Below are 15444 nucleotides of genomic sequence, written 5' to 3'. Positions count from 1 at the left end.
CAGCTTTCGGGAGGGTGCACTCACCTGGCGACACCTGCATCTGGAGTGAGGACGATGGGCCTAAAGTGAGTGGCCGGGGAGGTGAACGCCGCAGGCAGCAGGGCGGCCCCTTCGAGGCGGGAGGGGTGACTGGGCACGGGGCCCTGCACAGCGACGAGCCTGGTGTCCCCGCTGACCCGCATGAAGCCTGGGGACACACACAGGTGAGTGGGCTGGGGCGCTGGCCTCAGTGCGGTCCTGGCGACAGTGGGATGCTGACCTTGGTGGGGTGCTGGCCTTAGTAGGGGGGCTGGCTGAAAGGGCCTGAAGCCTCAAGGCACTGGGAGGGAGAAAGACTTCAGGGAGAGAGGCCTGAGGGAGGGGCCTGGAGTCCAGGGCTGCCCAGGAGCTGGGAGGGAAGGGGCCGGATCAGACGGTAGGCTCAGTCGGGCCTGTGCAGAATAGTGTTCTCAAGCTGCAGGATGGGGGTGGGTGCCACAGAGGAGCAGGGCAGGACAAGAACTGGGGTCATGAGACTGACGCAGGCGGGGCGTGGGAGCGGAGGCAGGTGAGACGAGGCTGGAGCCCCCAGGACTCAGAGGAGACTCACGGGGAGTCAAGAGCAGGACAGTCAGGGCCCAGTTCTGGACACGCCGTCCTGGGGACGCAGCCACATCCAGAGTGGTGTCCACTCAGGGCTGGACTCCTGGAGGCTAACTCTGGCGGGACAGTGGCAGGGGCAGCGGCAGCGTGGGGCCCGGGGCCTGCGGGACGTAAGGTGGGGAAGGGCTGGTCCAGGGGCCCACCTGAGCTGGGCCTGGGCGCAGCGCTGGGGTTCAGTTCCGCCACCGAGGAAGCACTTTGCAGACTGATAGTCTCTTCCTCCTGGTAAACCTGGGCAGCAGGACACGGCCGGCCCCAGGTGAGATGCCCGAGGTGGCCTCGGAGGTGCAGCGTGGACGCCCTGCAGCTCACGCTCCCACCCATGCTGACGTGCAGGGCTGGCTTCTTTCTCTTTGGAAGCAGCGTCCCGGGGGCATGAGGCTTCCCGATTCAGAGGTTCTGGTAGGTTTCTGGGGCACGGGAAGCTTAGGGGACTGCCCGAGGCCAGGGTCCCCAGAACCCACATCCCAGAGCTACTGAGGGATGTGGGCGCCTGTCTGCGTCCCAAGGACCTATCACTGCGCGATGCGGCCCGCCTGGCTGCCTGAGGGTCGCTCTGCAGGACCCCTGGGCTGTCCCCCGCCCCCCACATGCCCAGTGGCCCGCAGAGCCCAGGGTGTGGCCCAAGGGAGGGGCTTCTCCGCCAGCCAGTTCAAGGCAGGGGAAAAGCTAAAAGGTATGTCAGAGAATGATGAGTTATTCACCATCTGGTTCCTAAACTCCCCAGTCGTCTGTTTGATAACAAAAACAGGGAGCCTCGGCTCCTGGGCTCCTGGGCTCCCGGGCCCCAGGGCAGCGCAGGGTCCTGCCCGGACTGTGGAAGTCGCCAGCTTACCTTGCAGGTTGACGCCCTCAGGTGGGCTAACACCTTTCTGCTGTCCATGCCTCGCTGCAAGAGGTAACTGCTGCACAACTGAAAGGAAGGACAGGCCACTGTCCAGACACGCTGAGGCACATGGCTGGGGCACCGGCCCTGTCTCACTCCCACGGTGGCAGCCAGGAGGGCCTGGGGGCTGCTCTCCAGGAAGACCTCATGGGAATGCCTTCCTGGGGAGAGCGCATGCGCCCCAGCCTTGGGGGCCGGTGGTGACACTGCGTCTTAGCCGCTGTCTTTCCTGGCCGTCCTCGGCTGGGATGAACACTGAGCACTGGGCCCGCGGCACCCAGCCCTGAGGACCCTCAGGAGCATGGGGAAGTTGGGGTGTGTGGGAAGCTATGCTCCCCTCCGGCAGGGCCCGAGGATGGGGGTCAGTGCTAGGGCTCAGGACTCCACCCACCCACTCTCCGGCTGGTGGCTGCACTGGAGACGCAGGCTGGTCTATGGGGAACCATGGTGCTGAGCGTGAAATGAAACCCACAGTTCCCTGCCCAGTGGCACTGCCCTTCCCCAGAAACAAGACCCTGTGTCCTGGCTCCCCTGCTCCGTGGGCCACCGCCCAGGCCCGGGACCTCAAGCTGGGGCCCCAGTGCAGCGCCTTTACCTTGACGGCCTCGGCCGCCGCCGGCCGCTCCTGGGCGCTGCGTCTGGCCATGTGCAGGAGGAGGGTCTTGAGCCTGCGGGGCAGCGCCAGCTTGTGGTCTTGGGGGACGCTGAACTTGGCTGCCATCCACAGCACCGCGGCCACACAGTACACGGAGGCCTGGGGGTTGGGGGGTGCAGCCGTGCTCAGCAGACAGGACCCCGCCGGGCACCTCCTAGCCCAGGGGCCTGGCCTGGGGGTAGGCCTGGCTGACAAGCACCAAGGAGGCTTAGACACTTGGTGTGAAGAGGGCGCCCTGGGGCCTCGGCCGGACCCTCCCGTTCCCACTGTTTCCACCAGGGCGAAGGCGGCACCCCAGAACCTGCAGCCAGGAGTCTCCGAAACGGTGGTTCACTTTGGGCTCTCTGAACAAAAACCTAAGCCTCTTGATACACACAGAAGTTTGTTCTAAAATCTGCTGAAATGAAGGATGTGTCCCACATGCTTGGACCCAGTAACGACGGCCCATGCGGCACCTGTCCGAGCTCCCCGGAGCCGCGCCCTCCCTGAGCGCTCTCCCGGTGTCACCCTCTGTGTCTGTGCCGCGGCTGGCAGCCTGCTGTCTGGACAAGGGAGGGACAGCGAGACTACGCACAGCTGCCTTCCGCGCATGCCGCGTCCGCAGGGCGGCGGGCTCCGGGGAGGAGCGCGGTAAAGACCTGACCTGACTCAGTGTGACCGCATCGTTCATGCTTCCTCCATCACGTCATTATGTCTAGACAGCTGACAAACCAGCGAATCAAGCCCTGATTTTAGCATTTGCTGATTTCCATTCCGTGAAGATCCCCACACAGCAGGAGTCAAACTGCCAAGGTGGTGCCGTGACCCAGCACCCCTCCAGCCCCCCACCCAGGAGCACATCGAACGGCTAGGAAAGCATTAGTTTTGAGTACTTATCAACCTTTAGAAGTTAAGCGTTTAACTTTGAGATCATTGTAGGTTCACATACAGTCGTGAGCAATGATCCAGAGAGACCCCACGTACCCTTCACCCAGCTTCCTGCCACAGTGACACCCTGCAAAGCTGCAGGGCCCTGGCCTGGACACGCGGAGTCGCGGCACATCTCCATCCCCAGGTGCGCGCTGTCGTCCCACCTCAGGCCCCGGCGGCCGCTCCTCTGTTCTTCATGTCTGTGGCGTCGTCATTCCCACGGGCCAACTTTTTCTGTTGGCCGTACTATCCGATTGTTGCCGCATCGACAGTCCACTCGCTGCGTGTGCTGTTCGGCAATGTGGACGTGCAGTTCACCCACGGAAGGACATCTCAGTGGTTTCCGGGTCGTGGCTCTTGCAAATATGAACATTCATGTCCAGGATTCTGTGTGAACACACGTTCACTTGTCCAGGATCGATGCCTGGGAGAGCGAGTTTTGGGCCGTATGGTGGCTGCACGTGCAGTTTTGTAAGAAGCCACAGACCCGTCTTCCTAGAGGTTGTAGGGCCCTGCGTTCCTGCAGCAGAGGATAAGCGCTCCCGGGCCCCGCGTGCGCTGACCCCCGGCGCTGCCAGTGTCCGGGTTTTAGTCTTTGCAGTAAGTGAGCAGGGTAGCCAGTTTCAAGTTCATTCCCCAAATGCCACTCGAAGTGGGACACCTTTCACCTGCTTACCTGCCGTCACACATCCTCTTTGGTGGGGTGTCTGGTCAGACCTCTTCCCCTACCCCACCCTGGCTGCTTTTCAGTTGGCTTGTTCGTTTTCTTGAGGTTGACGTCTATCCATTCTTGGCGAACCTGGGATGCACGGCCTTCATCAGGCATGTTTTGCAAATACTTCTCCCATCTGTGGCTTGCCTTCCCATTCTCTTAACTGCCTTTCACGGAGCAGAACGTGTACTTTTAATGAAGTCTAACACCAGCAGCTCCTCTCCGGGTCACGCGTCTCGGGTTCCTGAGGTCTTCTCCTGTGTGATCTTCCAGCGGTGTTGCAGCGCTGTGTTTTACCTTCAAGGCGATGACCCATTCCGAGCTACTTTTTGTGAGAAGAGCAAGGCTGTGTCAAGTTCCTTGTGTTTCGGTGCCTGTGGACGTCCAGCCGTCCCAGCGCCGCCTGTGGAGAAGGCTGTCCTCTCTCCACTGATTGCTTTTGCTCCTTGGTCACAGACCAGCCGACGATATCTGTGTGGGTTTATTTCTGGGCCACGCTGTTCCATTTATTCCTTTGTCTTTTTTTTTTGCCAGTATCACACCTGGTTACTGCTGCTCACAGTGGGCTTCAGAAGTGGGTCGTGTCCTTCCACGTTGCGTGGACTGTTCTGGGTCTCTGCCTCTCCTCACGCACTTTACGATCGTCAGTATCTGCGAAACAACTTACTAGGACTTTGGTGGGCACTGCATTGAATCCGTAGGTCAGACTGGGAAGAACCGCCATCTTAGTAACGTTGAGTCTTCAGCCCACGAACATGGACTCTCTCTCCATTTATTTAGATCTTTTTTGGTTTCTTTCATCAGAGTTTTGTAGTTTTCCTCAGATGCATCTTCTACATATTTTGTTACAATTATTCGTAAGTGTTTTTGGGGGGACGCTAATGTAAATGGTGGTGTATTTTAACTTCCAAATTCCCATTGCTCATGACTGGCGAACAGGAAAGCAACTGGCATTCGTACATCAGTCTTCCATCCTGCAGTCTTGCTGTGACTTGGCCTTTGGGGATTTCTACATGGACGGTCGTGTCACCTGTGAGTGAAAGTTTTCTCTCTTCCTTCTCCATCTACACACTTCTTATTTCCTTTTCTTGTCCTACTGCACTAGCTAGGACCTCCAGCACGACGCTGAAAGGGGTGACGGGAGGCGACACCCTTGCCCGGTCCCATCCTCGGGGGAAAGCACCCGGCTTCTCACCATTGATCACGTCACCTGTCGGCTCTTTCGCAGACGCTCTTTATCAAGCTGAGGAAGTTCCTTTCTATTCCTCGCTTGCTGAGAGTTCTTTTTTTTAAACCACGAACGGGTATTGAATTCTGTCGAAAGCTTAGCAGCTACTGATAGAAACACGGCTTTTCTTCCTTAGTTCATCTGACGTATTACACTGATTTTCTCTTCCTTTCCCTTCTTGTCAGGGGAGGGGCCAAGGTTTGTTTACTTATTTTTAGAGGCGGCACTGGGGACTGAACCCAGGACCTTGTGCACGGCAGGCATGTGCTCTCCCACTGAGCTACACCCTCCCCCTGACTTTCAGTTGTTGAATTGCTTTCCGTACGTGGAATAAGTCCCACTTGGTCAGTTTTAGATTTTGATGAAGTTCAATTTACCCATTTTTTCCTTTTGTGGCAAAATTTGTGGATAGTGCTTTTGGTGTCAAGTCTAAGGCCTCTGCCCAGCCTTCCAGCCCGAAGATCTTCTTTGATGTTTGTTCGTCAGCATTTTGTAGTTTTCGGCACACAAGTCTCATACACATTTTGTTAGGTTTACAACCAAGTGTTTGACGTTTCTGGGTGACTGCGAATGCACTGTACTTTTAATTCTGGTGTCCGCATGTCCATTGTTAGTATGAGAAATACAACTGATTCTTGAACGTTTATCTTATGTCCTGTGACCTTTCAGAACCAACTTGTAAGTTCTCGGGGTTTGTTTCTGTAGACTCCTCGGAATTTGCCACGTGGGCAGTTCTGCCATCAGCAAGCAGCGCCGCTTCCTCCGTCCTGGCCTTTACGCTTTCCCCTGCTCCCCTCGCGCTGCTGTGGCAGGTGAGCGGCAGCGCCAGTGCTCTGGGGGGTGGGGGGTGGGGGGGCGTCCTCACCTGCCCCCCAGCCCTGGGGGAAGCAGCTGGTCTCTCCACCAAGTGCGATGCTCAGCTGTAGGTTTGGGGTTTTTTCGGTAGATGTTCTTTATTAAGTTGAAGAGGAGTCTTCTATTCCTGTTTTCCTGAATTTCTTTTTTTAAATAAAGGGATGTTAAATTTTGACAGAGGCTTTTCCTGCATCAATTAATGTGACCGTGGGATGTTCTTCTTTAGCTGGTTAATAGGTTGGAGCACACTGATTGGTTTCCAAATACTGAGCTAGCCCCACACCCTGGAACAACCCCACTGCTACGCTGTGTCATTTTTATATATCGCTGAATTCCATCTGCATGTATTTTGTTAAGGTTTTTGCCTTTATATTCATGAAGAACATTGGCCTATAGACATACTTTTTGTACTATCTTTGTCTGGCTTTAATACTAGCTTCGTAAAATGGACTTTTGTCTTCTGGAAAAGATTGTGTAGAACTGGTGTTAATTCTTTTTTGAACATTACTCAGCGCACTCCAGTGAAACCATCTGGGCCTGGAGATTTATTTTTGGAAGTTTGAAAATGACAAATTCAACCTCCTCAACAGTTACAGGGCTAGTCAAAGTCTGCTCCACACTGGGTGAGTTGTGGCAGATCATGTTTTCTGAAGCTCTGGTCCGTGTTATCTCAGTGGCTGAATTCACGTGGTGGAGGTGCTTCTGGGAGGCCCTCCTTCACTCTTCTGCCGCCTGCAGGGTCTGCGGGGCTGTCCCCATGCCGCTCCTGCCGTGGCGACTTGTGTCCTTCTCTCCTCGCGTTGTCAGTTCTGCTGGAGCTGGCTAATTTTATTGGTCTCTTCCAAGAACCAGATTGCCCCATCGCTGGTTTCCTCATTGTCTTCCTGTTTCCGTTTCATTGACTTCTGCTCTCATCTTTGCGTTTCCTCCTTTCTGCCTGGGTCTCCTCTGCTCTCCTACGTCCTGGGTCTCGAGGCAGGAGCTGAGATGGCTGCACTGAGGCTTCACCTCTTCTTTAGTTTTCAGCATACGAGTCCTGGACCTGCATGCTACACTTACATCTAAGTACTTAATTTTTTAAGTGATTTTTTTTTAGGGGGTGGCTTCATTAATGCTGGGAGATGGTGGAAGTCCCAGCTCTTCTGAGGCTCCTCTGACAGCACCCCCGCTGGGAGGGGCACTTCTCACTGAGGATGGGGGCCTCATTCCGGGCTGCTGGGCTGCCCAGCCTTCCCTGACAGCACTGGGCCAGGTGGCCTCCCTTGGTCCTGCTGCTCTGGCTCCAGAGTGTGGGCCTCAGCTGGGCTTTGCTGTGCCCGCTGGTGTTTCCCAGCCGCGGTGCCCTCGTCCTCCGGGGGTGAGGCAGGAGGAAACGCGGGGTCCTCAGGACCGTCTGCTCCTGGGGCCTCTGCCCCACCCCTATCCTCTCACGCTGGCTTTCGGAACGGCAGGGTTTCTAGGTGCGCTTTGTGGGGGGAGCAGGGAAGTTACATCTCCATGTACCTTGATTTTGAACACAATTTACTTGATTGCAAGTTTGTACAATTCACTTGTTAATAATGGCTGTGTCTGAGAAGCGCCCTGCAAGCTCCCCCGAAAGCTTAGCTGTGGGCTCTCGGGAGCCAGCGCACACAGCCCGGAGCTGTCCCCGCAGAGTCCTGTCCTCTTGGGATGACACCTCTGGAGCCACATCCCCGCCCCCCTGGGAGGCACCTCCCAGGCAGACGCTGCCCGGGCCATGCAGATCTGGGCTCTGACATGGGTGCTGCGCTGGGGGGCCCGGCCTGACTCTCGCTGAGTCCTGACGCCGGGCCCCTCCTCACCCCACACCCCCACCCGCCCAGGCTCTCCGGACCAAGTGGATGGGCATCACCGTGCAGGGGGCAGAAGGCCGAGGAAAGGGATGGGGGCCCAGGTACCTTTTCAGTCACCAATTTTTGCTCTGCAACCTCAGGAGCCAGAAAGAACGAGTTGTAAGCACCTAAGAGACAAAACCCCAAGCCCCAGCTGAGCTCTCCCGTCAGCCTCGGCCGTTGGTGCTGGAGCCCGGCCCCGGGGTGCGCCCACTTACGCACCATTGGCAGGGGGCGGCCGGAAGAGCACAGTCCCATCTTCGGCCACCAGCACGGAGTCCGGACACAGGTAGGCTGCAGGAGAAGCTGAGGGTCAGGGCGCTAGGCCCGCTGGGGGCCAGCCTCCTGGGGCAACCCCTCCTCTCAGCCCCCACCCCACCCCGGATCACCAGGGATGTCAGGACACTGGGACCCTTGAGGGACACAGCACCAGGGCTCCCCTTCCCAGAGGCTCTGAGCAAGCTGCCCGGTGACAGGGCACCAGCAGGGCCCTCGGAGCCGCCCCTCCCACACTTAGCCCTGGCTCCCAGCTGCAGGGGCCATGGAGCTGAAGATGGACAGGGGCTGCTGGAGTGGGAGGGGCCAGAGGGAGGTTGCCCACCCGCCCAGCACTGCCCCGGGGGGTCCCGGAGGAGGCTGGGTGCAGGCCCACTGATCACCCCCTGGCCTGTGGCAGCAACTCTCCTCACCACGCCCTCCTCTCCCATCCCCCCATCCCCGGCACTGGGCATCTAAAACCACCGTGGGGCCAGAGATCAGTCATGGTGCCTGGTAGGGCTGAGTTGCGTAACGTCTAAGAGCTCCCTGCGCCCTGCCCCAGCCAATTTTCATCTTCCTGAGGACGATGTGGCCCTCACTGAGAGAGTGTGGGCTAGGTCCTGCTCCTCGTTGGCAAGGTCAGTGCTCTGAGGTCCACATTTTAAGCTGCCCTCTGACACCCTTGGTCCTGAGACCAGAGCAGGAACCCAATGGCCACCCCAGCTCACAGTGTGGACACTGCTGCCCAGCCCTAGGCTGTCCACAAGGCCCACCCAGGTGGTGGAGGCCGAGTCCGGCCCCTGGGTCCTGCCTGGACACACTGGGGGTGGGTGGGCTGGACGAGGACCGGGGGGGTGTCACCTGGGTGCTCGCTGTGCGTTCGCAGGGTGCTGAGGCACGCGTGGGACAGAGCCCACAGCTCATACTCCTTGAAGGGCCGGCCCAGCTTAGACAGGAGTTCCTGCAGGGAGACGCCCTGGCGGGGAAAGCCACATTCAGTGTGGGGGTCCTTGGGAGGATTTACAGAGGAAGGCGACAGGGTGCGGACCACTCTGGTGAGATATACCCCCCACGCAGCCCACTCCCGGCGCAGCAGGTGGGGAAAGCCCCTGCATCAGAACAGCACCCAGCCGGGGGTGGGTGTGGAGAAACCAGAGCCCTGTGCTCGGCTGGTGGGAATGTAAAATGGTGCAGCTGCGTGGAAAACAGTCTGGGGGATCCTGAAAAAGTTAAACACAGAATTCCCATCTGATCCAGCAATTCCACTTCAGAGCAGTCTTGAAGACACACCTGCACACGCGTGTTCAAAGCAGCGTGATTCATAACAGCTAAAATGTGGAAGCAACCCAGGTGCCTGCTGGTGGATGGCTGGATTAGCATTATGTGGTCCAGACAGATGACAGACGACATTCAGCTTTAAAAAGAAGGGAATGCTGACGCCTGCAACAACATGGATGTGCCCTGAGGACACGGTGGTCAATGAGACAAACCATCACAAGGGAAAAAGTGCTCAATGTTCTTCTTATGGCGAAGATGGAGAGTAGTCAAATCCAGAGACAGAGAGCAGATTAGAGGTCACCAGGGCTGGTGGAGGGGAACGAGGAGCTGACGTCTGGGAAGACGAGAAGGTTCTAGAGATGGCAGTGGTGACAGTGGCACAACAGTGTGAATGCACCTGATGCCACTGACCCGCACGCTCGAAACTGTTACGATGGTAAACTTTCTGTTCCGTGTACCCTCTCCCCCACAAAAGTCCAGGACTCAGAAGAAAGAGTTCAGCTGGAAAGGAGTTCTTGCCACTTTGAGGCCATCCCCTGGGGAGACCCTGTCCAGGCAGCTGCACAAAACCCCAGCTGGCTGAGGATGCAGTGCGCCAAGGCCTCCTGGCGACTCTCACCCAGGTACCGAGCTGGACAGGTGAGCAACCTCAACCCACAGTCTTAGTTTCTAACTTAAAGTTAGAAGAGGAAGCGGGGCCCGGAGCCCTCCTGGAAGGCTGCTCCCTGCACGTCTTTGGAAGATAAACTAACCCAGCAGAGAAGCGCTTGGTTCCGGCAGCTGCGGGGCCGAAGAGGGCGCTGCCCTCCGGGAGATGGGGTCGGGGGCTCAGGCCTGGAGCCACGCCAGGGGCACAGCAAGCCCCATTTGCAGCTCCCTTCAGAACAGCTCTTAAAACTTGTAAAGAAGGAGTGAAGGCTGAGACCGCCTTCCTCGTGGAGCAGCGGGGGGCTTGTGTGCGTGTGCTGGCCCTTCCCCCGCCTTGTGGATCCCAGTCACTCACCTGCTCCGTGGCTGTACTTCCCGGCTCCCAGGCTCCGTCTGGAATCCTGTCACCAGCCTTGGGAGTCCCTGGGTCTCGGCCTGCAGCTCGTGTGTCCTCGGAAGCGGGCGAGGGGCATTCCTCCGCGGGGCCCTGAACGGGCGCCCCAAGCCCCCTGTCCCTGCTGCAGCCCTCGCCCCGGGCCCCTCCCCGCTGGAGCTCAGGCTCTCGCTCTGGCCACAGTCTGGACTCCGGCTGTGTCTGGAAGCTGGAAAGGCCTTTTTTCCCCTCTGGACAGGCCTCCGTCGGGTCTGGAGGGAGGCAATCACGTGTGGGCGGCTGGTTTTGGGCACCAATCGGCGACAGGCAGAGGGTGCCGGCCTCAGGACCGTCTGGCGGGAGCCGGGGGAGTGTCTGCACTTTCCGCAGGTGACTCCTCTCCAGGAAGCCTCCGTCCAGGTCACCCAGAGGGCGCTGGGTGTCCAGGACCAGGCAGGCCAGCCTCTCCGGGGCCAGCCCCTCCTGACCCGGGCATTCTCCGTTTCTCACAGGGGTCGATAGCAGAGGCTTGGATGGTGGGGTCCCAGGGCGCTCCGGGTTTTCTCGGGCCGGGGTCTGGGGCAGGCCCTCTGGGGCAGGCAGGGCCTCTGGGTCCGAGGAGTGGTCTCCGGGCTGCCTCTTGGGCCCCACAGTTCTTGGAGCAAGTCTCCCCCTCCAGGTACTCTCACTAACATCTGGACAAAAGCAGAACAGTGATTACTGCCCAGGGCCACTGCCAGGATGGGCCTCCCCCTGCTAGTTCCGCGGGGTTCAGGACCACTAATGACCCCAGCTCCTGCAGGACCCCCGGATCCTCACCCACCACCCGAGACCCCGAGCACGGGGGCCTCCCAGGGCCCCCACCCCTTCCCTCAGTCCCACCCCGGAAACGTCCTCATCTGCTCCTTAATTGCACAATCTTGGGTAATTAACTAGTCCCAGAAGGCCGCTGGGCCTCCTCCCCTTCCTCCGACCCGGCAGAGCTCCCCACTGGGGTTTCCTAAGGCCGGTCTAATTATCTCATCCAAAAAGCACATCATTCCACTGTTACAGTCACAACAGCGATACTCCCCAGAGGAATACATTAAATCTGGCTGCAGCCCCACCCCATCCTGGCGCACAGTCTTCCACACACGTCTGTGTCAACCGCCCTAGAGACACACAGACCGGCCCGGTGGCCTGCAGCCCCTTCCGCGGCGCCTCTGCGCCAACACCTTCCCTGCTGTTGGAGCCAAGCCAGCGCCCCTCATGCTGCAGTGTCACCAACACTGACTGGTGGGAAGCGCCGCTGGCTGGCGGGGGACCCTGCCTCCGCTCGGAGGCTCCACGCCTCCCGGGGGGTCCTCCAAGCTCCGTGCTGCGGGCACAGCCCCGAACACATGCTGCCATTTACTCAAAATGCCACCCAAGATTATGCCACGGGAGCCGTGAAAATCCCAGACGCTTCAGCAAACAGCTTGTGCGGTGGGGACGTAAATGGGGTGTTGGGGGCGGGACGACAGTGAAACGTTGCGGGTCCACATACCCAGACGTCCACAGACTAAGACAGGCGTGGCCAGTCTGAGAGCAGCCCCTTCCCGAGAGGACCTCCCCTCGCCTCCACTGTGCTGTGTGTGTGTCGGACAGGGCGAGCGCGTGTTGGACAGGGCGAGCGTGTGCTGCCCGTGCACGAGTGTGCAGCCTGAGCAGGCGTACGGGTTTGCCCGTAGGTGGATGTTCGTGTGTGGAGGTGCACGGGATCTGTTCAGTACGTGTGCACGTGCGTGTGTGAGTCACCTGGTCTGTGAGCGCACCGGCGTGAACACGAGGGGATGGGATCGTGCTCATGTCTGTGCACACTCACACTTGCACACGCATGCGAGTCTGTGTGTGCGCCCGTGTGCGAGCATGCCCACGCATGAGCTTACCTTGAAACGCCCCGAAGGACTCGATGGAGAGCACCCTCCTCCCGGCGGCCGAGAGGCTGCGGCACAGGCGGCAGGAGGACGTGAACTGCATCTTCTCCTCGCACAGCGCGATGATGCTCTGCACACGGGCGCCAGCGGCTCAGCTCCGCCGCCCTCCCGGGAGCCGGCGCCCCCACCCGCCCCGTCAGGTGCACCGAAGCTGGCGTCCTGGGCTTACAGACTGCCGGCGGGCTCTGTTCCGCCCGTGACAGTGATAACGCCAACCTCTTCACAGCAGAAATAAATAGTAAAGTCAAGCCCACATTTAAACAAAACGCAGGGCCACCAGGGCCTGAGTGAGGAGCCCACAGGCGGGGGGATGGGGCGGGGCGGGGGGCAGGGCCCGTGTGCGTGCGCGTGCCCAGGGGCGTCAGGGGCCGGGGGGCCTCGGGCCTCCTCCGTGGGTGCGGTGGGGCGGCCTGCCAGCGTACCTGGAGGTCCGGCCGGTCTCCGGGGTCCTCCGCCTGCATCCGGCCCAGCAGCGCCTCCAGGTCTTGGCTTAGCTGGGGCTCGGGCTCGGGCTCCGTCACGTACTCGAGGGCTGCCTTCAGCGTGGCGCCCAGAGAGTAGATGTGAGCCTGCGGCGCCAAAGAGCTGGTGGGCGGGGGCCGTGGCCCCCATGGTGGCGCCTGTGCCCGCACACCGCTGCTCCTGGGGGCCAGGGACTGAGCTTCTGGGGACCACACCTGCTCTCTGCAGGGGGAAGCGGGCTGAGGCAGCGCCCCCCACCCCGCCCCGCGCAGTGGCGCGCTGATTCCCGGGGGCCTCACCCCTCTTCACGTCTGGGGCCAGTGCTGGCCCCGCTGTACCAACCCAGACTCCTGGGGTCAGGCCCTCTCCCCGCACCTGCCCTGACTCTCTTTCTCAGGTGTATGCTTCAAAAAACGTTTTGAAATTCAGGATTTTTCTATTTGTGCAGGTGAGAGTGTGGCTGCTCTGCTGGGACAGGGGAGAGCCCTGGGCCGTGTGGCTCCGGGGAGGCAGGTCCCCGATGGCCGCTCCCCCCATCCCCCAACCGGTGAGTCTCCCCCTCCAGCCCTGGGCCCACCCTGGTGCAGGGTCAACAGACTGCATGGAGGGCGGGACCCAGCACGGCTCAGTGGTGGGGTCCCTGCTGGCCCGACTCTCCCTAGGTGGCCTCGTGACCCGTCTGGACCGTCCTGCCTCCCGCTGCTGCTGGGGTTCCAGGGCTGTTTGGTTTTCACAGGCAACGGGCCGAGGCGCCCCTCTCCAGACCTATCTCTGCCAGGGTCTGTCTCCGGGGTGGCGGTCTGTCCCCTCGCCTCTCAGGGCAGTGCCCACGTGTTGCTGTCGTGACCAGTGCTTCCTGGGACGTCCTCACGTGGAGGTCTGTGTGCATCCACGTTGTGTCCACGAGGCTCAGTCCCAACAAGTCCCAGCAAGCGGGTGGCCCACTTCCTTGGTAGGAACGGGCGGATCCCAGCATGTGTACGACCCCCCACCCCAGGTTTCTGCAGCTCCCCCATCGCCGGGTCTCGTGTTGATTTGTGTTCCTGTGGGTATGAATGTGACCAGCATCTGCTCCTCTCTGCGCTGTTTCAGTTTCTCCTCTCCGTGCACACCCAGACACTGCCTTTGGGGGCGCACGCACTCTCGGCTCTTGAGGGGGCTGACCCTGGTCGTGTGTCACACAGACGTTCTCTCATTTACCTTTGACTTTGTTCGGTGCCTTTTGATATTCAAAAATCCTAGTGTCTAAAGTTCAGCACATGAAATTGGATAATGTTTTTCCTGCACTGGCGTCTTAGGAGGACCTTCCCCAGCCCAAGACGATAAAAACAGCTTACTCCTGTTTCTTCCAATGTGTTTTATAATTTGTAAGTATCTAGCTCTAAGCCATTTGGAATCTTTGAGCTGGTGCGCCATGGGATCTGGGTTTGTCCCTTCTAGTGGAGAGCCCCTGGCCCCGGCACCACCCTCCGTCCGCCCTGAACCCCACCCATGCGGCTGTCAGGTCCCCTGGGGGCCCCGGCACTGCTGGCCTCTCCTCCTCCTTACGCGGGTCTGTGTTTCTCTCCCTCTGTCCAGACTGGGCTACTTCAGCTGTGGTACCTTCAGGGTGCATTACCACACCTGGAGGACATGCCTTTCATTTTCTCCCCAAAAGGTTTGATTATTTTCACATTTGTCAGGTTTTAAAAAAAAAATTCGTTCTCCTATCCCAGTTTAAAAAATGGGTGGGATTTTATTTTAACAGCACTGACGCTGCAGAATCTCAGAAAGACCAACCTCATACACGGTAAGATACTCAGGACAACAGCAAGACGCGCGTCCCTCGTGTGCACCCCACCTCGGCCACAGCAGGAGTCCCTCTGCGGGAGCTGTGGGACTGGGTCACGTAAGAGGCAGAGACCTCTGTGTGGCTTGCAGACCCTTTAGCTGGACTAACGAGGGAGAAAAGAGAGGGCTCATAAATAAAATCGACAAAGAGAATGGAGACATTACAGCTGGTAGCACAGAAACACAAAGGATCGTAAGGGACGACTGTTTACACACCAGGAAGCTGGGTAACCTGGGAAGAGCGGACACACTCCTAGAAACATACAAGCTACCAAGACTGAACCACGAAGAAATAATCTGAACAGACTATTACACGTAAAAAGATTAAATCCGTAATCAAAAACCTCCCAACAAAGGAAAACCCAGGACTAGATGACTTCATGGGTGAACTCTACCAAACGTTTAAAGAAAATTAATGCCAATCCTTCTCAAATTCTTCCAAAAAACTGAATAGGGAACACTCCCAAACTCACGAGGCCAGCACTACGCTGATGTCAAAGCCAGCACAAGAAGCACAAGAAAGCGGCAGGCCAGGGTCCCTGATGAACACGCATGTGAAAGTCCCCGACAGAGTGTGAGCAAACTGAATTCACAAGTTCACTGGCAGGACCCTACACCAGGGTCAAGCGGGGTTGGTCCCTGGGATGCAAAGATGGTGCAACATGTGCAAATCAATCACTGTGATTCACCATGTTAATAGAATAAAAGGTGAAAATCCTGATTATCTCAAGAGAAGCAGAAAAGGCCTGGCCAAGTTCAGCGTCCTTTCACGATGAGACCTCAGCAAGCGGAGAACAGAAGGAACGCAGCTGCACACGGCAAAGGCCACGCGGGACGAGCCCAGAGCCGGCCTCGTCCCCCGCGGCGACAGGGCGGAAGCGTTTCCTCCGAAGTCAGAAC

The 15444-nt window shown here is 58.7% G+C and overlaps 1 protein-coding gene across 9 annotated transcripts in view; it reads right to left on the bottom strand.

Annotated features, from left to right (window-relative positions):
- The window catches only part of KNDC1 (kinase non-catalytic C-lobe domain containing 1), a 52561-nt gene that overhangs the window by 21750 nt on the left and 15367 nt on the right, over window positions 1–15444 (bottom strand). For 8 of the 9 annotated variants that reach the window (XM_072972174.1, XM_072972175.1, XM_072972168.1 and 5 more), the window contains exons 4-13: window positions 12675–12821; window positions 12205–12322; window positions 10280–10992; window positions 8860–8974; window positions 7963–8034; window positions 7807–7868; window positions 2124–2282; window positions 1478–1555; window positions 786–873; window positions 25–187 (exon numbers count right to left, since the gene is read on the bottom strand). In XM_072972174.1, the coding sequence (XP_072828275.1) occupies window positions 25–187; window positions 786–873; window positions 1478–1555; window positions 2124–2282; window positions 7807–7868; window positions 7963–8034; window positions 8860–8974; window positions 10280–10992; window positions 12205–12322; window positions 12675–12821 (1715 nt within the window). Of the gene's footprint in view, window positions 1–24; window positions 188–785; window positions 874–1477; window positions 1556–2123; window positions 2283–7806; window positions 7869–7962; window positions 8035–8859; window positions 8975–10279; window positions 10993–12204; window positions 12323–12674; window positions 12822–14578; window positions 14649–15444 lie in introns of those variants that run through there. The other variant, XM_072972176.1, reaches the window with a different exon arrangement.

This window comes from Vicugna pacos, chromosome 11, assembly GCF_048564905.1.
Source record: "Vicugna pacos chromosome 11, VicPac4, whole genome shotgun sequence".
NCBI classification, from domain to species: domain Eukaryota; kingdom Metazoa; phylum Chordata; class Mammalia; order Artiodactyla; family Camelidae; genus Vicugna; species Vicugna pacos.
This window is presented reverse-complemented; position numbering and strand designations above follow the sequence as displayed.